This window comes from Seriola lalandi, unplaced genomic scaffold, assembly GCF_002814215.2.
Source record: "Seriola lalandi dorsalis isolate HSWRI2012SDOR001 ecotype SW California unplaced genomic scaffold, Sedor1 jcf7180002054470, whole genome shotgun sequence".
In the NCBI taxonomy this organism is placed as follows: domain Eukaryota; kingdom Metazoa; phylum Chordata; class Actinopteri; order Carangiformes; family Carangidae; genus Seriola; species Seriola lalandi.
Window position 1 is genome coordinate 3,109,329 of NW_019525023.1, and position 21,166 is coordinate 3,130,494.

The 21,166-nt window shown below is 44.1% G+C and overlaps 1 protein-coding gene across 6 annotated transcripts in view; it reads left to right on the forward strand.

Annotated features, from left to right (window-relative positions):
- Positions 1-20,411, forward strand: part of sipa1l2a (signal-induced proliferation-associated 1like 2, genome duplicate a) — an 80,501-nt gene extending 60,090 nt beyond the window's left edge. For 2 of the 6 annotated variants that reach the window (XM_023411654.2, XM_087175470.1), the window contains exons 12-21: positions 1,078-1,181; positions 1,337-1,425; positions 2,929-3,302; positions 5,322-5,597; positions 8,416-8,554; positions 12,624-12,843; positions 14,885-15,016; positions 17,349-17,466; positions 18,012-18,090; positions 18,546-20,411. In XM_023411654.2, coding sequence (XP_023267422.1) covers positions 1,078-1,181; positions 1,337-1,425; positions 2,929-3,302; positions 5,322-5,597; positions 8,416-8,554; positions 12,624-12,843; positions 14,885-15,016; positions 17,349-17,466; positions 18,012-18,090; positions 18,546-18,692 — 1,678 coding nt within the window. In that variant the 3' untranslated portion in view covers positions 18,693-20,411. Of the gene's footprint in view, positions 1-1,077; positions 1,182-1,336; positions 1,426-2,928; positions 3,303-5,321; positions 5,598-8,415; positions 8,555-12,623; positions 12,844-14,884; positions 15,017-17,348; positions 17,467-18,011; positions 18,091-18,545 lie in introns of those variants that run through there. The other 4 variants (XM_087175471.1, XM_087175472.1, XM_087175473.1 and 1 more) reach the window with 4 other exon arrangements.
- The last annotated feature ends 755 nt before the right edge of the window (positions 20,412-21,166 follow it).

A 21,166-nucleotide genomic window follows, 5' to 3' on the forward strand; every position in this document is an offset into this window, starting at 1 on the left:
CAAACAAAAATGAGCACTTTGTAAATTGAACCATACAGTTTTATAGCCATTATAAATCCAAGCCAAGTGATGTATTTTTCACTGTCGTAAGTTTGAGCACATCTTCCTCCCTCTGTTCTGGAGATTTAAAAAGGATGAGCACTTGAGTGTAATAGGTAGTGATTATAAAGAATTCTGTCTTGTTCCCCGGTATTTCCTACTGCGACTGAAGTGCCACTTTAGCAAACTACACTGTAATTTTGAAGAAAGACACTGACAAGAATTTTTATTAAAAATAATCACAAAAATTGAAATTCTGGAGAGAGAAGGAGGAAGAGACCTGAGCAGAGAGAGATCATGTAGCTTCTGCCAACATGATTGTAGCCACCACATTTTCTTTTTGCCACCAAAATGTTACAGTTCACGTGTTTTGTCCCCTTTACAGCACTTAGCAGTATAGATCTCTTTGCAATACTCTGCTGTTTTTCCTGCTTTCAGTCATATAATAGCTTGCAGGGCAGCACGGCTTCAGACTGCACAGGCGTAACATCTGTCAGACTGAATCGTGTACATGAGCAGAATCCATCAGAGACCAATGTCTGTCTGTAAGTGGTTACAGACCATGACAAGAGGCTTAGCTGCACACTGCTGCCTTTCTGTCAGAGGCCTCAAAAGTGCGCTGAACTCTCACTGTGCCCTGTCAGAGCTGCCACGATGCAGAACAACACACATGATGCCTCGCCCATTGATCTCCAGTTAGAGTCTTTGTGGCCTCTGTTCATCTGCTGTAACCCTTATTAGCTCTTTAAGGTTTAATTAAGACCCACATTGAAAAATTTGCAGCTCCTTCCCTTTTGTCAAGAGCAAGAGAGCGCCCGGCATGCCAAGTCGAATGAAAGGAGGTCTCTTGTCAGCGTTGTCTGGCAGCTTCTTTATTCTATTATAAGCTCAAGTGATTCGACCTTAAATGATCTTGAGCTAATTGCTGTACGTCTGTGGTAAATCTGTTGAAGCCCTTCTCTGACTAGAATACAGAGCTCACTCTATAGACAGAACACAATTTACAGCCTATTCTCCTCCTCCTCTTTGTTTCGGCAGGTGTCCCTCCCCTATCCTCCATGAGCGCGCAGGGGACATCCAGGGGGGAGATGGGGAGATCCACAGGGAGAGAGAGCCCACTCTTGAGAGGACCAGGTCTGCAGGTGAGTCTGTTTTCTTTTGATATAAGCATGTCATGATTCAGGTACATATAATGTCTGGAAATGTATGTTTTAAAAGGTGTGTGACCCAGGGCTTTCATCATTTGCACTTGATTTATGCTGTCTGTTCATACCTGCTACTTCTTCTTGGTGCACAGAGGCCAAATGGCACATCCCCTCCACCAAGATCCTGAACCCTCTGAAGCAAAGAGAAGGAGGGAAAGACTCACCCAACAAGCTGTCCAGGGTAAATGTCTGACCTACTTTCGTTTCAGTTTGACAGAAGCTGCCCACAGAACATTTAATGGAACTTTTTTTCAAATCCATTGTCAGCTTGCTTTGAAAGGGCAGAATGTTTGAAAGTTTAATGCAGCCTCTACAGTGTGTGTGCTGTGTTTGGAGTATGTTTTGCACTGCTTAACTCTGCACTGTCAGACCTGCTTTACCGCACATCCTCATTTGAATCGGGGTGAGGTCAGATTGCCCTTGTTTATGGGCTCTGAAGCAATCAGCGGCTCAATTGGGGTGTTCAACCTCATGTCGTCCCCTCTAGCCGATCTTTGCACTTATCACTTCCCCTTCATCAGCTTGCTAACGGGCGTCGCATCTCATCACCATTTGCGGTTGTCTAACACTTTTCTAGGACACATTTTCCTAGAAGGTTGAATATATTAAGTTTTTCAGCCTTTCATTTTCCCCGTTCTCAATATTCCCCACTATCTCATTTATCTTTTTTTTTTGGCCCATACACCATCTGTCTTTGCTTTCTCCTTTGATGCTGGAGGCTGACACATAAAGCTAACAACTTCTTTCAGTTTTTTCAGTCAGTACTGCTTTAACCCAGACCAGTGGATAAAAATTTAAACCCTTCTCTTAGCACTTAATGTCCCTAATGCACAGAGCTTGTTTTCCAAATCAGAGTAGCTGTTTTTGATGTGATGTGATTTACGCTGCTTCCATGATTTAGCAGTATTTAGCATAGCATAATGAAGAAAATATGACGGGTCACAATCCTGAGGTCAGAATTTATATTCTCTAATTAAGCATTTCTGTTAACCCCATTCACTAGAGGCTGTTTGTTGGGTCACTTGATTTGTGAGACTGCTGATCTACATTGTGGATAGACAGAAGTTAAAGTTGGGGTAGGCAGAGATCTAGAAAAGAAAAAACACACCAGAATTTGAAAACGCAGCCACCCTCCTGCAGCTCTCCCCTCACAGGCATATGCATGCATTTCATACACGCATGCAACACAAGCAACACAGCCGCAGCTGTGAGCCTTTGGCTACGGTTAGCAGAAGGCTAAACTATTAGCATCATCATCAAAAATGAAGATAGCCTCCTGTTACCTGTCCGGACTTAGCTAGATGATGAATAACTTTGGTTTTCTGATCATAAAGTAAATGATGAAAATATTCTACGCCTCTAAAATGATTGAGAACATGTGGATTTCTCATATAAATACCAGAATTTAAGAGGTTACAAACAAGGTATGTGACATTTAGCATATTCTTTTTGTATTTCTTCCTAATACTGAAAACTAGCCTGACAATATCATGGGCATCAAGAAAACAAGCAGTCGCCTCAGTCAGGGACAAATGACCATGTCATGTAGCCAGATGGGTAAACCTCTCCTGTCTGGTGCACCAACCGTAAGAATTATTTGCAGCTGCTGTTTGACCTTGTCTGACTTACTGTATTTCTTTCTCCTTCACCCCGCTTGCTCTCTCGCTCTCTGTCTCTGTACCAGACGGGTGATAAAAACTCAAGCCACTCAAGTAGCAACACTCTCTCAAGCAACGCCTCCAGCAACAGCGATGATAAGCACTTTGGCTCTGGAGACTTGATGGACCCAGAGATGCTGGGCCTCACTTACATCAAAGGGGCATCCACAGACAGCGGCATTGACACTAATCCCTGCGTGGCCCCTGGGGCCCGGGTGTTGCTGCAGAGCAGGATGGGGGAGCAGGGACACCCCTGGGTGTCGGAGCACCATGAGGACGGGGCATCAGAAGAGGATCATGGGAAACTGTACTTACCACAGGGCTACGCGTCTGCCATTATGTCTAGTCACGTGACAGATGGCAGCATTGGAGACCTGAGCGAGATCTCATCCCATTCAAGGTATAGTGCAGAGACAACTTGTGTCTTTAATTGATTTTTTTTATTTTTTGACAGGTTAAATGTGTTAATGTTTTGTCTTAGCAACAAACATCTTTGTATTTGGGTCAAACTTAAGGAAAAACCTGAATAAATAACTGGAGACTGTAAGTGCTTACATACACGGCCAAGGAGACATAAAATCATTTGCTATGACCTTTGCTGTCACCAGATTCAGCCAAATGAAACATCTTCAGGACATGTAAGAAAACACTCCCCAAACTTAGGCCTAGAGGAATGGCATTCATCCCTCCAGTAGAGTTTCAAAGACTCTATGCAAAGATGCATTGAAGCTACAGAGACCCAGCATGTTACTAGGAGATGGGAACAATGTGGTTGTTCCTTTGATTTTCACCCATCTGTATAGTGCTGCTAAGGTCAGTGGTAACTCTGATGTTTTTTATATTCTCTGTGGGCAACTACTTCATTCTTTTGTGGCTTAATTCAAGCGTGTGGGGTCATTGATTTGCCCGCTGATTAAAAATCACACCCTTTTCATGGTATATGGCTCGGAGCACAATCCAATGTGTTCAAACATGAGAATGTACATTCGCACACATCCACCACCACGGCCACACGATTCAGCCCATTATCTGTTCTTTTAAAACACACACAGAGACAAACACGTGCACAAAAGGATGGTTTCTGGCTGTTAGCTGACCTTTTCACCCAGCCGTGCTTCCTCACTCCTGACCCACAACCTGAATCATCCAGCTGTGCTGAAGCCGGTGGGTGGGGCTGCTGTCGGGCTGGAGCAACACAGGGGGGGTTTCATCACACCGTCGTCTAAGTCCTTCTAACCAGACTGGAGCCCATATGGGAAGGAGGAAGGGTGTCAGAGAGGGTTGCCCCTGAAGCCAATCACAGTCCGTCTCTATGAAATAGAATGGGTATCTATTTGTTTATGCCACACGGGATTATGTTACCACAATCTGTTCAGATCATTGACCTGTTTGGGAGCCGTCAGATCTGTTCGGTCCAGAATATCATTCAGAAATGAGGAAAGAGCCCATGCCTTCACCTTGACTGCTCCGATGCTTCCCACCTTCTATGTAATGGTCTTTGACACCATGGTGTCATCTGAACAAACAGTGAAGCAGCAGGAGCACATTTTACAGGGTGTGGCCCAGATGGTCATGAATATGGAAACGGAGTAGCCTCCGAGCTCAAGCCAACTCTGATGTCTCAGGGTATTTTCAGAGAATGTTTTGTGTTTGCTGAAAGTTTTCCAGCAAACAACAAGAAGAAAAAAGTGGCATCTTTATGAACCTGTGCAGTTTATTTGAATCTCGGTCCAGTTGGGCAGCTAACAGATAAAACCACACTGGGCAGGTGGCTTAAAGGACAAACTGTCCTCTCTCATGTTAGTGATGAGATGAATAGGAAACAAGAAAAGATTTGCTTCTCTTAAGGATGCCTTAAGCCAAAGATTTGTGATGTAATTGAAGGACATGGAAAATGGATTTTGTGGTATGCCATCTATAAATATAACTAGAAACAATAATAGTAGAAAGTGAAATATCACTGAATGTTAAGAATTTGGATAGATACCACTGGGAGTAAGTTAAAAATCAAAGTGTTTTTATGATTTGAATGCACTGACCCTTTAATCCAGTTTGTCAGTTGATATTTAACTAAACAGTGAAAGGACAAAGTTCAGCAGGAATAGTCACATGAGAGACTGGATGTGAGTCATCTTCAATGTAGGCCAGAGGTGAACTAGCTGGAATTCACTGTGTGTGGAGTAAATTATGTCATCCTGTCTAAGACAACAGCAGCGTTAAGCTTCAAAAAAAAATAATTTGGAGTTTAAAATCATCATCATTTCTCAACATCTGACGCAGCTGTATCATTACTAGCCTTTCTCATTCTTCATTGTTGATGCTTGGTTGTGCTTTTTATATTTTTTGTTTCCTTTAAATTCATTCATTCTGTGGTCACTTTTGAGTTATATTTTGCTTTCATTTTTTGCTGTCTGATCAGTGGCTCACACCACTCTGGCAGTCCCCTGGCCCGCGGGGCCAGATACTGTATGTCCGCTGACTCCTCCAAGGTGTACACCATCCCCCAGACCAGCAGTTCAGGGCCAGGGCCAGAGCCAGAGCCAGAGCCGGGGCCCAGCTCAGAGGCCTGTGGACAGACACGGCCCGAGCCCAGTTGCAAACTCCCAGTGGGCATGAAGACGACTGGTGGTGGTGGTGATGATGATGATGATGAAGCCCACAGCACTGAGGGACCTCCCAACATTTCAGAGTGTGGGTGAGTGTGTGTGTGAGAAAGAAAGCAAGAGAGAGCCTGTATGAGAACTTCACCAAATATGCTCTTATACCACAGAAAACATAAAAGAGTTAGTACAGCTTGGTTCACATGATTCGCATTAAGTTCAGCGCTAGCTATCATTCAGAGCTAGATGACACATTTGATCTTGCTAACTTGACTCATCACCACTGTTTTTGTCACTATAGAGCTGTTTCCTCCCAGACTTACAACTGCACTTGTGCCAGGCTCATTCCAATACAAGTATCCCCCCATCAGCCCACCCAGTGTGCATAAACTGGCCCTGATTGAAGCCGACAGCCACAAAATAAATAAGCTCAATGAAGCTGTGGACATAATACACTTGGCACATGTCATTTGTGGTTATTGATCTTTCCGTGAAGCCGGGTCCCTGTGGACTGCCAGGCTGAGCTTCTACCAGATCAGCAGCTCTGCTGGGATCCAAGCAACAATCCACAGACAGCAACACACTGTTGTCGCACATGCATCTTATGGACACCAGCCGCAGTATAGCTTGTAGAAATATTGCAAAGGAAGAGTATACTCTGCTCAGACTTTATATGAGCAGTGACGACTGACCGTATCTGGCTGATGATTAAATGGTTTGCTGTAGGAAACAGAGCAGCCATTGATGGTGAAATTGAAACCGAGCTTTGATGGTGTGAGTGTAGATGTGTGTGTGTGTGTGCTTGTGTGAAAGTGTTTGCGTGCCGGCTCGGGGCATATTTTGGAGGAAAGAATGTGAGATTTGCTCAGGAAGAAACCCCTCTGCTCTAGCTCCCAAGTAATTTCATTTAGGCTGTGAAATTTGCCACTTAAGGGCTGTGTGATTGATCGCATGCACTGAAGTCATCTTCTGCCAACTTATGAAAAAGCTCTGTAATTCAGTTATCCTCCCCATTGTTTGTTTATATATTCCTACAGTTTTATTTCATCTTACATAACAGTGCCTCGTGATAAATGGCCTAATATTACTCACAGATATTGTTCTAACATAATGAAGTTTCTCTTCCCCCTTTCTAAAAAGTTTTCTCATTTGCTCTAACACTGTATGTAATGCAGAATGTGAAAAAATGCTCCTAACCCCCGGCTCTTTCTTTCTTGCTTCTGCTTCCTGTTCCAGAGGAGCGGAGAGCTTGTTAGCCTTCCTTCTCAAAATGCTGTCTGAGCGTTCAAGGTACACAGTCAAAGTCAACCCCGTGGCCCTGATCTGACCTAAGCCCACACCCCACTCCCCACACCTACCCTTCCCTTGTCCTGGACCACCACCCCACTCCTCTCTGATGTGCTGGTCCTGTCATGTTGCGCGTGCTGAGAGTGGAGGGCAACCAGCTGTGTGTCAGTGGCTGTGACATTTCTGCTGTATCTCCTACAGAATCTTACTGCTGTGAACTGTCCACCTGCCAGACCCTGATCCAACGTACCCTTTCTAGTCTTTCTAGTAATGATAAGTAATAAAAATGCGAGCATGCATGTCTGCTTACATCAACTACTTATCCCAGTTCATTCTAGAGGATATGAGGAGATCACATAATTAATCAAGCACAGATATATCATGTCATTTCATGCTGCTTCCCTCCTAAAATTAATAGTTAGTCTCTTCTGAACAACATATTCCTAAATCAGGAATGTTATAGTTACATGCACCCGCGTCACCCGTTTGATATGCCACCTCTTTCCACCTCGGCCGAGCCTTAACACATTAAACCATTTTTTTTTTTTGAGTTTCAGGCATTAAAAATGTGTATTTAAAACAGGTGGATGAGAACATACCTTCTTACTGTCACACCCATACTAAAGACCTGCTTAACAAAAAACTCCTATTTCACATTGTAGGCTTTTAATAGACGCTCCCTCACAGTAGAATAACCTTTAATTGCAAAGGTCAGGGCCTTAGCTTTTTTCCCAGTTTTCCCGTAATAATGGATCGATCATGTAAGAACAAATTGGAAAAGAGTCGAGATTCAGGGCGAAAAGAAGGGTTTTCCGTGCAGTTTTAACATCTAGTCGCGAGTAAACAGAGCTCAATAAACTGCACTTCTTTGTCTTAGACGCAGCCTCCAGAATAGAGTAATTGTTTTTGAACCAGAGATCTCATGGATCACTGAGAACGCATCTGGCAATCACACACGGACTTTTGCAATACCCGTTTATGTATTTATGGCTCGGTTGCCATGGTGCCAAAAGCTTAAAACAGGGCAACTCTCAGCAAAAGTGTCTCTAGGTAACCATCGCAACGAGGCGGTCCCATCATCTCGCCATCTAGTGTATTCCCCCGTGGTCATGTAGCACAGTGCCAACAACACTCGATGTGTCATGCTCACAGGCTGCTCACCAAAAGCGGAGGTCTCACAGCCACACAACTTCAGCAGCCAGGTCGTCGCATCCTCCCTGCACTGCCTTGTCTCTGGATGTATTTCCTGCCCAAAACCCCCTTTTACCTTTCTTTTTACCTTCCACAGTGCTTGGCTGCGTTCTTCACAGTCTCTTTAATCGTGGGTTTGGCAGAGTGAGATGGGACAGAGTGTGATTGCAAATAAGTTTTCCTCCCTAGCTCCCTCTCCAACCCTGTTACCCCACAATCACCTAACCAGCATGGAGCAGGGAGGCACCTGATGTTGGCATGCTAAGAAGGATCCACCTGAACCCTTTGTGTGATACTGACATTGTTTTCTAAATAGCTGGAGCCACCAGTCCTTTCAACCCAAGCTGCAATGGCTCAAGGCTTCCCTTGCAGTATGTGGCTCGTGTGACCCTTCTGACGAGCTCTGCTCTTCTATCCCTTCTGTATTGTTCACAGGCAGCTGTACGCACAGGAGGCTGCCTGCCGGCTCCAGGCTGGTGAGCGGGATGGAAAATCACTGCAGAGGCTTTCGAAAGAAGAATACCTTAAAATGATGCTGCCCGACAGCCCTCCAGGAGAAGACAGGAGTCGGAAGGTGAGGTCATTGTGGTTGACTGACTAACTCAGCTCCAAATTACATGATGTTGTGATGTTTTTTTTAACACACAGATAAAAATAACCTGTTGAAACTGTGAAGTAATGATTGATAGCATAATTACATGACATTGTAAGGCTATACTGCAACCCCAAAGGCTATTTTCTCACACTGACTTAACAGCCGTCATACATACTAGGCCAGAACCAGAGCAGATAACCTCTTGCTGGGAGGCAAGTAAAAAGCAGGACAAACATCTGCTGCCTATCAGCTGGCTCCTTAGTACCACAGCCGCTAGTACTTGGGTTCTATCATACACCTGATGCAAAGCAGTGCAAAGTTCAACATAAGTGTCTTTGCTGGTTTCAGACTAAAGCAGTTGTCATTTTCCCGTCCAGTGCTCTCATTGTTTAAATAGCAAATACACTTGTGGCCATCTGAGTGCACCATGGGCTTGATGGTCTTAAAGTGAGCTGTGGTCAGGCGAGTTATTGGCCATTGCTATCTTGGCAGTGGAAAGCGATTGTGCGATTAACAAACAAAAACCTGGTCTGAAGTCAATGGAGCAGTATTTCACTGTTATTTTAAGGGCACATTATCAAGAGCGTAATATGCACAAGCCTACATCGTCAGGTGCACAATGTGTGTGTGCGTGTAGAGTGTATAGAGTGTGCTGAAAATGCACTTCAGATGTTTTTATGTGTCAGGGGGAACGTTACAATACAGCAGATTAATTTGTCCAGTTTCATAACGAATTGAAAATTTATATATAACATAAAAGATGTCTAACATTGTGATTTGCGCCGTTCCTTCATTGTAGAGCTGTGCACATGCCAGGACTGGGCTCACTGGTCGGTAACAATATGTAATCAACTCGCCACAAAGTGAATCTAATTCTGTGTTAAACTCTGATGGCACTCTGATTGGTTTATTGCATGTTATGCCCAAAACACTCCCTTTTGGACTTGGCACAGCAACCGTTTTTTCCACCGTTAAAATAGCAAAAGTGATATGGACATGCTCTAAATGCACTTGTGCTTTGTACTGTTAAAATAGAGCCCCTTGTCTCTCTCAACACTAGACCGTGGCAGTCCCCACTGACTGGCACAGGGTGTTTAATTTAATTTATATCGGGGACTGAGTTTGCTCAGTCGGGATGTCATGGATTAAAGGCAGGAAGTTGAAGAGAGTGCATCGATGTTTGATGTTCCCGGATCCTGCAGACTCTATTAATTGCATCTTGAGTTCCCTGCGCCGTCCCCTATCCATTATCTACCAGGAAGGGACCCTGGAGACATACAAATGGGTTATTTTTTCATCCCTTGTGAATACAAAAATGTCCTCTGGCACAGACCGGCCTTGTCTGTCACATGAAGCAGCTCAGTGCACTGATTAGTTTGTCTTGTTGTCGTTGTTGTCATGCACTAGCCTTACAGGAAAGTAAATGTGGTACTTACAAGAGAATAGGCAGCGTCAGCAACTGTAAAATGAAAAGCAGGTGTATCAGGCCTGCACTGTGATTTCCTTTCATTTGGTTCTATCTTGTTTCCCGCAGAGAAGGAAAGTAACCAGTAGAAAGGTGCACAGTGCTGCCTGTTGAATTCAAAGAGGAGTATGGTCTTTGTTGTAATCTCACTCTCCTGTCTGATTCAGTTCAATAATACAGTGTGTGGAAAAGCAATCTGGGAGAGAGATGCATGAGAGAGAGCACAAAGCCAGACACTCCAAGCATATACACATCTGATCCCAATGAACACATACTGTTCTTTTGCAGGAGCAGCTTCACAGGGCCTGTATGTTTTCAATCATCAGCTGGCACGTTAAGGAATCAAATTACAGTAATGACAATGTTGGAAACATCATTGATTTATTTCTGATTTAATACAATCTGACTTGCTTAATCTCCTAAGTAATTAAACAGAGTATACGGTAAAGGTTAATGCATGTGTCACTTCTGGTAGTCATCCAGTGCCATTCTTTGTGTGGGTGAGCAGGTGCGGAAAGATTTTCCTTGCCAGGCGAGGTGGCCGCTGGGACGCCCTTCCACAGACAGACAGACTATTGTGTGGCTGACGTAAAGGAAAGGCCGTTCACAGCTTATTCTCCCACAGCGTTCCTCTTTTGAACCTCCTGTGGGAAAGAAAAAAGCTTTTGAATAGATGGTTGTCCAACACATCCTCCCAAGTGGCACGTCAAAGGCTTCCAAGGCTGGTTGTTGTCTTTGTCCGGCTTGGGCAGTGAGGAAAAGTTACGGAAATCAGGAAAAATCTAGGTGGATGTGTCACTGCTGCCTTGACTGATAAGAGCGTTGCTGTTGTACAAATGAATCCGCACACACTGTAGCCCAAATCAGGCTGAGTCTGTTGCGAGTCTGAATTTAGACACACTGAAATAGTCAGTAATTTTACAGGTTTGATTAATACAATATTTTGTGCTTAATGTGCACAGCAGGCTCAGTTTAGCAGTGCCAAGATGTTTTCAGAGAGCCTGACGTGGTGCTGTAGATGTAATAAATAGATGGCTTCTGAGAAAACATTAAGCCCTATTGCAAATGGTTTCATTTGCCGTGACTCCATTTATTGCAGCTCTAAATCTCTGCTATTTTTGCTTTATATAGCGAGCAGCAAATCCTGTTTAAAGTTGTTTTGATGAGCAAGAACCTTACAGGGTCTAATCTTGTAAAGTTGGGTGGGAAAACTTGCAATAAGAGAGGGACAACCTTGTTAAGTCAAAGCCTCTGATATGTTCTTTGCAGGCTGCATGTGTGTGCTGCTTTGAATTCCAGTACATATCTCCACTTTAAAGACGTACGAGATGTTTCTTAAATTCTCACCATGGGATTTGTGGGGGGATCGGGCTTTGAAATGGAGATGGCTGGGTGTTGGCTTGCGGAGATACCAGTGTAGTGTTGGTTACAGCTGGGAAGCCAAAGGCAGACATTTACCCATCTGGCCAACTGCCCCGCATATCATTTGTGGCTACTTTTGATGTCACTCCTGCCGTATTTATGTAAGCTAAACGGGACAATGATGGATGGGATTGGTGTTTGTGGTTTTGTGTGTTTAAACAGGAGATCCTCTGTCAAAATTCTGGCCACAGCCATGAAACTCTAGTATCTCTGCAGTTGTATACTGTGTTATTCTCCTCTGTGTGCAGAAGACATCCCCTCAGGACGGTACTATTCAAGCCCTCACAGCTTTTCTGATTGGGCAGCCTCCCCTTGTAGTTCTCTTTTGACCTCTGCATTGTCTTGCATTGGTTCCCTCCTATTCTAGAGACAATGCACGAAGCAGTTAGTACTTTATACCTGCAGCTTCGCTAAATTGTGTTCATTTATTTGTTTGTTATTTTATTGGCAGCTGTAGGATTTTCAGAAGGAGAACTACAAATTCTCTTCAGGACACATTTTGATAGACTAGTGTTCACAACATATCACATTCTTTTATATCTGGATCATTTTTATCCCTTGCCTGCGGCTTGACTAAATGTGGTCGTGCTCGTCCTCATAATATAATCTGCCATTGCATTTGAAAAAGTTGCTTTGCACCAATCCTCTTTTAGCCAGTGTTTTCCTGTAAGTAGGGACTCTGGTATTCTTTATGTTTGTGTTTGTATCTTAAATCAAATGCAAATACATCTCTGGATTGTCTGTCAATGCATCAAAAAAAAACTTTCTCTTCCATCTTGTACTGTGGCAGCTACACTGAGTCTTGGCTGCTTTCTGTAGCGCCTCACATTAAGCTCAGTGACTACTGGCTGCCTCGGCGCAGTGACCTCTGTCACCACCTCCACAAGCCCTGTCCCCTGTTTTTCCCACTCTGCCAGACACTCTCCAGCTGTGCTCAATCCATCTGCATTTTCCTGAGAGCAAAGACTGTAATTGATTCCTGACACTGCTCCCTGATGTTCCCTCCTTACCCACCCAGCTGCCCGCTCGTGTAAACCTGCTGTGCCGAGGAAAGGCAGGGAAGGTGCAGACAGGGGGCCATTGCTGGGGGTTTGGAGGCCAGTCAGCTCTGTGCTCTGTATTGTGGTGAGGTAATTTTGTTCTCCTTTTTCCTTCTCTCAGGTTTCAGCAGTGGGCAGTTTATCACCGAGACGCTCATTATACCGGACGCTGTCGGACGAAAGTGTGTGTAGTAATCGGAAGGGTTCGTCCTACACCAGCTCACACAGCTCCATGCTGGACCAAGCCATGCCTAACGACATCCTCTTCAGCACCACCCCACCTTACCACAGCACATTGCCTCCTCGTATGATCCACAACCAGGGAGCATCCAACCTAAGAAGTAAGTACATATGACACACACACAACTAGGCTAGCTGGTGCAAAGAAAAATCTCAAAAATGTGCACAGTACTTGACTTGAGCTACGCCCACACTACTACGTTTTCATTTTAAAACAAAAACAAAGCGTTTTAGTCTGTATCAGAAATAATGATAAAAAAAATAATAATAATAATTGTCAATACTAACACTAGAAAACACATATCACATGACCATTCAGGTACACTGGGCATGCATATGCCGGTGTAAACAAGAAGCAGATTGTCTGGTCTGCTGTTGGTTGCTTAGTTGCAGAAAATACTATGAATGAGGAGCAGCAATGGCTAAAACTAAGACTGGAAATGTCTTTGCTTGGACCACCGCCATTGTACAAGTGTGGAAAGTAACACATGGGTGTAAGGCAGCCATGGCAGTGGAAAACATAGATTGGGAGACGTGGTTTTCTTCCACAAAGGGGTCACGTGATTGGAGCCTGACGAATCAGAGAAGACCCAATCAAGAATCAAAAAAGAAGTCGTTTCAAAAAATCTTTGCTATTAAAACGCGACCCCGCAGTTTTCAAAACTGTGGGGCCAGCGGGGTTTCCAAAAGTCTCCGTTTGCTCAAAAACTCTGGAGTAGCGTGGACGCCAGGTGTAAAGTGATTCGTTTTAAAACCAAAACATATTGGTGTGGATGTAGCAGTGACCAAAGATGCTGCAGAGAAGCTGCTTTATAGAAAAGAAACAGAACTCTGATCTGTCAAAAACGCCTCTTTGAGACAGGAAGGCTGATATAGACTTTCTCTGCGTGTTGCTCTTGGATTATCGTCCTTCTTCTCTGGCACCAGAAGAGCCAGCCACTTGTGTCCTACCAATATCATTAGAACAACCGGTACACACTCCAGCAACACTCCTCAATATAGCCAACGAATTTGAACTGGGTGAAGTGGTTTGCAACTTGCAAGGGGCCCACCGCTCCGTCTGCATTAAGCAGACACCTGTCACTTCTGGCCAGTATTCCCCTCTCTACTGTCCTACCAGCGTCCACTGAATATGTATTAGCAGTGAGAGGTGATGTGTCCTGCCTGCGCCGCTGCAGGTCTTTAAGATCTCTGACATGAACATGCCTATTTTTCCATCAGGAGTGTCACAATGTCTGTCATACATAATGTTTCATTCACTCATCAGTCCCTGCCTGCCTCCCCTGTCTGTCCCTCCTTTCTCATTTCCATACCGTTCCTCACCCGTCTCCAGCTACCGTCGTTAGATAGAAAATGGCTTTTGGAAAGATTTTTCTCTCTTAAGCCTCTTCTGGCTGTCAACCTGATGGATTCCTGATTGTTTTGAAGGGTAGTTGAGCACACAGGCTTACTGAAACAGCCCAATTTGGTAAACAGTGAATCACTCAAGCTCCAAGACGCTGGATAAATTGAAAGGAGAGTGTCAGCATCACCTCGAGCTCTCTCTGTCTCTTCTCTGCTTCTCCACTCATGTTTTTCTAAACGCCCCTCTGCAGAAGGGGAGCTTGTTTATTGCATTCCCTGTCTTTCAGGGCCGAGAGGGAGGGAGGGTGGCAGAGACAGAGGGGAGGGAAAGGAGATATTGATTGAAACATGAAGACATTCACTTAGACAAGTCATTTATCACCCCTCAGACAGCGAATTGCGAGTGCTATGCAGAGAAGGTGTTTTAATGTGATGCTAGCCTATCATGCTGTCACACTGGTACAAAACTATTCTTCTCAAAGTTTAATTGTTTACAACCTTCAGGAGGATTTCTTATACAGACACATTCGATTAGAGTTGGCCTTAGTTGAAGGTATGATTGGATAGGAGCAACTTTAGTGAGCGTTGACAAGCTAGGTGTTTTGATGTGTAGGGCTTGAGTTAGGTAAATATCATCTCTTGTAGCAACGATGACTAGTCCAACTAAAACCCCTGCGTTACCCCCTCTAAGCCCCTCCATTCTCCCAACCCCTCTTGTCTGATGTAAACTGATGGGCGACTCAGATTAGCCCCAAACCCAGGCCAGACACTGATCGGAGTGCCTGCCTGTCTCTGCAGATGAGTTTTGGTTCTCTGACGGCTCCTTGGCGGACAGGTCCAAGTTCAGCGACCCGGGCCTCATGCCCCTCCCAGACACAGCCTCAGGCCTGGACTGGTCCCACCTGGTTGACGCAGCACGAGCCTTTGAAGGTAACCAACCTGGCTGAAGCTGCTGGCACCTTGTGCAACCTCCCCCCCCTCACCCCCCTCCTCCCCCCTGGCTGCTTAGCACGTGTGTGTGCGTGTGTGTGTGTGTGTCTGTAATCTGCAAGTGCTCGCTGGCTTGCATGTGTAGGTTTGTGTGCTCTGTGTGTTTGTGTTTCTTCTAGTGTCTCCTTAGTGCTGTAGGAGGTGACTATTGGGAATCTTTCAGCTTTTTGCGCCTTTTGCTCTGAGACCCATTGTGATTCCCATCAAGCACTATAACTTGGAAAAATGAGCCATCATTTCTCAGCCCAGACATGGAGCCAATTTTCTCACCATGAAGCCAGCAAGTCACCACTCAGGGAGAGCTCTTACAGTGATGCCTTTTACTATTAAGCTCTTGGGTTTAGAGTTCGGGGTAATTTCAGTTCCTCTTTTGGCTTTTTGTCCGTAAAATCTGAATATGGTCCACTGAAAATGTTGGGGTTTTTTTCTTCTACAAAATGAAGACAGACATTTCATCTGGCCCAAAGCGGAAGATTCTCTCCTTAGAACCAGAAAACGCAATTTTTTCGGATGGACTGTTGTTTCATATGATCTGTCTGAATGGCTGCTTTAGAGTATTTGTGGGTTTTGTGTGATATAGGAATTCAGTACTCGTATAAATTCATGAGGACAACATGAATGTTTGTTCCTATCAACACTGAAAGCTGTCATTTTTACTCAGCCTCACCACTTCATGGTCAGCATCATCACCGTTCATTTTTCTCCTAGTTTAAGTACATTTTTTGACCTCTCTCATGACAGTGTATTCCCCATCTATCACGGAAACTCTTAACATGCCACGAGTTTCTTTCCACTTGAACTCCGTCTGACCCCGAGACCAGTGAGCAGGCAACGTAGCATGTGACCATTCATTTGTCATAATTAATGAATCCTCTGTAGAGTTTCTTCTGTGATGCATTTATTGCTGCATAGCCCGCAGCATATCATTTAATAAGAGCGGAATCAGTGGAGATGATGCAGAGTCTGACTGGCAGCAAGAAGGCAGTTGTCACGGCAGCCTGACTGGCCCAGAAAAGCGCTGTGTAAGCTGGAGTCTTGTTGCTGAGCAGAAAGTGGCTCCGGGCTGCCATTGTGCCATGTCTGTTTAACCAGCTCTGTTTAGAGCCAGGGGATGTGAGGTTGGCAGAGATGTAAAGCATATATGGCCTTGATAACCTTAGTTATGTAGATCCTGAGAGACTGCTCTTACTCATGATGCAAAAAGACAGTTTGAATTGGCTTGAAGCATCCACACTTTTGAAAGTAGAATCAGATGGAAGCAACAGCCAGGCTTTCGGTGCAATAACTGAAAGCTTGCGTTGTCAACAACTGGATATGTTTTATTATTCCCTCACAAATAAATACAGCACAGTATGTTCACTCACATCGACGGTCGTGTTTTCCCTTCAGTGTAATCTGCTTTTGTTAGATTTTTTTTTTTTTTTAGCCGTTTGTCCACTAAATCTGTGAACACACCAGGTCACGCAAAAAAAAAATGACAAGCTGCTTTTCTGTGCCCGTCACTGCTTTCCTCGAAGTCTTTAATCTTTCTGATGCAGCCATCGAATATGAGGAAAATGTTCATTCATATGTAAATGAAAGCTTGGTCTCCCTCTTCCTGCCTCGTCTGAACAACCAACTCTGGGCTCCATCAGCTTTTGTCTTGGAGTGGATTAGCTTTCATTTGGGGGCTAAATTAATGGAAGGGTTTCCTTAATCTTTTCTATGAATATGCAGATCCTCCTATCTTTAGTCTCAGACCAAAGGCTTGAGAGAGAGTGATTTCTAAAGAAAAGAGCATTACGCCTCAAAACTGAGCAGTCCCTAAGCGTAACATGCCAAGTTTGGGTTTTCCATGGGGCTTTGAGCAAGCTTAAGGGCCTGATATGGTAAAACAAGCATGACTGGTGGCTTACATCTCTCTGGGATTCAGCCCATTATGAGCCAAACAGCTGTCGGAGGAAACTCAGAGGGGTGAGGGCACTGGAGCAACCCCCAAGGGACTTACTTTATCTGTGATAGTCAAAAAATGCTCTGTTTACCACCTTGTTCCTTATTGTCAGACTATAGATCTCTTAGTATGGGAGGACTGCCCTTCGTGGCTTCAACCAGAACCATTCATTCATATAAAGCATGAATGAATCAGCCCATCCTGTCAGGAAGGTTGTTGTTGTGTTGTTCTGCTCTATCTTAGCTGCATGTTTACACCACCAAATGCACTGCTGAACACACTTCCTGTCCCTTGATGTGAGGGGCAGATTATGACCTGTTACGTCACCTGTTCTGTCTCCAGACCAGCGCGTGGCGTCTTTCTGCACCATGACGGACATGCAGCGGGCCGAGGCTTTGCAGATCTCCAGAGAGCTGACCAGACGGGTGGTGGAGGCGGAGGGAGCAGCGCTGGATGCAGAGTAGGCTTTACTGACAAACACAAACACACAAGCACCAATGCTTCAGTGTCAAGTGAATAATTGACTAATTGACTTCACTCAACCCGCGTCCCCAAATAGTGATTGTCCAATCATAGCTTAGCAACCGTTCCTAGGCACAGCAGGCGTGTGAAGAAGCTTTTTCCACATGATGAAGCGGTGTGCATGAAACTTTTAATAAGAGCATTATCCCTACAGTTTGGCAGATGGTGTATTATCACCTTTACAAAGCCAAAAACTCAAGGACAATTGTGTGAGCAGTGGGTTAAACCGTCATGCTAGCTTACTAAGTACAGAAAAATATCTGTGCAGGGCTGCAACATCCACTGCATGGGAACCATGGTGTTGTGAATGCTGTGTGAGGAGAGAAAATTAGGCAGAGCAACAGCAGCTAAAGGGCGCAGGCCTGAACCAACTGTCCATTATCAGCCTCTGTGTCCTGGTAGAAGGTGTCATTGTGTTTTATTTATGTGATAAATGAGTCATTCTTGAATCCTAACAACATCCTATGTTGTCCTCCCCGACAGCAGCTCCCCCTCCACACTAACTGGCAAAGTCAACCAGTTGGAGGTTATCCTCAGGCAGCTGCAGCATGACCTCAGGAAGGTGAGTTCACATATATCAAACCAATTTCTTGATTATGTTTTCATCACCTTTGTGCACCCCTTCTCCACGTCAGCAAACAGTGCATGTCTGTGACACATAGCCCAGGAGAATAGACATTGAGTAATGGGTGCCCCGCGGTCTGTGTAATACAAACTAGTCCACTTAATTCGATATCCTGTTTCCTTTCCTTATTGTGTCCCAGCCCAACACTTCCCCCACCCCCACTAATGTGCTTAAAATGGAGAGAGGAAATGCACTTTTGTCGAGGCAGAGAAATAGCTGCTTTGCCATTTTAATGCCTCCCATTTACACAGCGCTGACGAAAGACGGATGTTCTTGTAATAGTGGGGGCTTTTATCAGCCTCTTTTGTATCCATTTGTTTTTGCTTCATGTCCTGGTGTTGATTTTGTGTGTGTGTGTGTGTGCGTGATCGTTTGTGTGTTTCTGTGTTCAGGAGAAAGAGGATAAGGCGATGTTGCAGGAGGAGGTGCAACACCTGAGGCAGGATAACATGCGACTGCAGGAGGAAAGCCAGACAGCGGCGGCTCAGCTCAGGAAGTTCACGGAGTGGTTCTTTCACACCATCGATAAGAAACCTTGAGCGAGAAAGAGAGAGAGCGAGAGAGAGAGAGAGAGAGAGAGACCTGCAGAAAGAGAGGGAGAGAGCGCGTGAGATGGCCTTCACTCCTCCTGGGCACCCATTCAACTCCTACTTAAGACTCCCAGATGATCCACAGGCAAACAAACTTTAAAACAAACCATTAGCGGCCCACAGAGTAATCAAGACTCTTTAAAAAAGCCCCTGCTTTGGAGACTGTCATGCAGCCCCGTGTGGAGAGACTTGAAACCCTGATCTGGACCTTAGTTTTGGGATCCTCCTCCGTCTGAAGTGCGAGGCTGTTTCTGACGTTAACGGTTTCTCCACATCGGCAAACAAGACTCTTGGGAAACTTCCTGGAGAGGAATTGAGAAAGGCAAACCCCGGGGCCCCGCCCGAGTCCCTGGGATCTTCTTACAGTAGTGGAATGTAAAGCTCATTTACTGTAGTCAACATATAGTCTACCTACATATGTCACGTCAGCCTACTGTACTGTATACTCAGCTGTACTGTATCGTACTGTGCACACTGTCACACAGCTGTTTCTGTGCCGGCCTTCACGGACACAGGAAAGTAGAGAGGGTGAGGCGAGGGGGGAGGAGGGGAGGAATGTACTGGACATAATGAAGTGGTACTTACTGTCTGCTTGCACCAAGAGGAATCCACATGTGGCGGTCTTGAAACGTACCGTGGGGGGAAAAATGAATGTAGCTCAACTGAGACCCTTTTGTTTTCTCTGGATTTTCTGATTCCCAAAGTCACAAAAGTTTCAAGGTTTGATGTTCTGGGCCATTTTTCTTTGAATTAATTCCACTTTTGCTTTTCCTCAGTGTTGTAATCGTAGAGGTCACATGGCAGTAAATTTGATGTTTGAAGGTGCTTTTCCCTACACACATGTTTGTCAGTAGTTTCCATTCACTGTCACGATGTCCTAGCAATAACAAAGTGGTAGTTATGAAACTGTGTTTAAAAGAAAAAACAACAAAAAAATAGAAGTTAGCACAAACGTGAAGAGTTCCTGTTGAGCAGCAGTTGTATTTGACATGTATTTATAAAACAGGAAGAGACTGTGCCTAAAACTCTTGGTTGTAAATGGATTGTTTCTCTTTGCTTTTAGTTGTCTTTTATAAACACATGCCTTGTCTGTGGCTCACTGATATAAAATCATGTGTATGGAAGTTTGTGTGAGTGTGTGTGTGAGTGTGTGTGTGTGCGTGCGTGCGTGCGTGTGTGTGTGTGTAGTTTATCACAGTAAAATGTGTTCTTATGCAGTGGTTTCTAGAGCATTAGAGCAAGCGCCAGTGAACCACACTTACAATGCCAAATGTGTTTATTTCTGTACATATCTGCCACAGAAGTGTCTTGTATTTAACACTATTATTTAAGCTTATTTAACCTAAAGTTGTTTATTTTATTAAGGGTATTTGTTTTGATTTTTTTCTGCACTAAGGAGAGATAAAGCTCTGTGTATGTTGTAAAGTGTGTAGCTTGCCAGGGCAAAAAAAAAACTATATATTTAAATATATAAATGATGATTTTGGAGATTCCAACATTTGGATGCTGCTAGATTACAGTTTGCTGGTTTGTATGCTTTTAAAAAATGTCTCTCTCCATAAACTGTCTCATCCCTGGTGGGATACTGGTTGCTTTTTTGTTTTTGTTCTATTTTTTGCTTTTGTTTTGATTTTTTGTTTTTTAAAATAAATGTAGTTGTAAAAATAAGTCATTTAGCGGTCTTTATTTTGTCACATTTTTCCAAACAGCCATAATAAATAAGTTTAGTACGCTAGCTCCCAGTGGTGCGAGGATGAGTTCATATTTTGTCTCAAACAAATAGTTCGACATTTTGGTAAATATGACAGAAATGCTTGTTTTTCTTTGCACAGAGCTAGGCTAACTGTTTCCAGTCTTTATGCTACACTAAGCTAATCGTTTCTAGCTTTATATTTGTCGTGCAGACGAAAGAGTGGTATCAATCTTCTCATCCAACCCAAAGCAAATAAGCACATTCCCAAAAAATGTCAAACTAGCTGTTTAATACAGCACTTATATGCCTGTATCTACACTGAGAGAGTTAACTGGCAGCTGTAACTTTATCTCCTCTCCTCACAGGCTGTGAAGTTAAACCTCCCAAATGCATTTGTAATGTAAGAGATCCACAGTCTGTGCAAAAATGAATTCCTTTAATCAGTCAAATGAAGTGGGTATCTTCAAAGTTAGAGTCTTTTGAGTGTGCAATTCCATTTTTGTGTTATTATCCCTCCACCTCAGTTGAGCAAGAAACACTGTCCAGGGAAACTCAGAGGAAATTTTTCACAGTCTGGTCTGCACATTTCGATGAATTCCTACATGCAGCCAACCTTTCAAGTGAACTGTATTTCCAAATGCATCAGCTGAAGATCAGGGAAAAAAAAGAAAGAACATAATGTTGATAGATGTAAAAGTTGCAGATATTTTGACAGAAAGACCTCAAAACC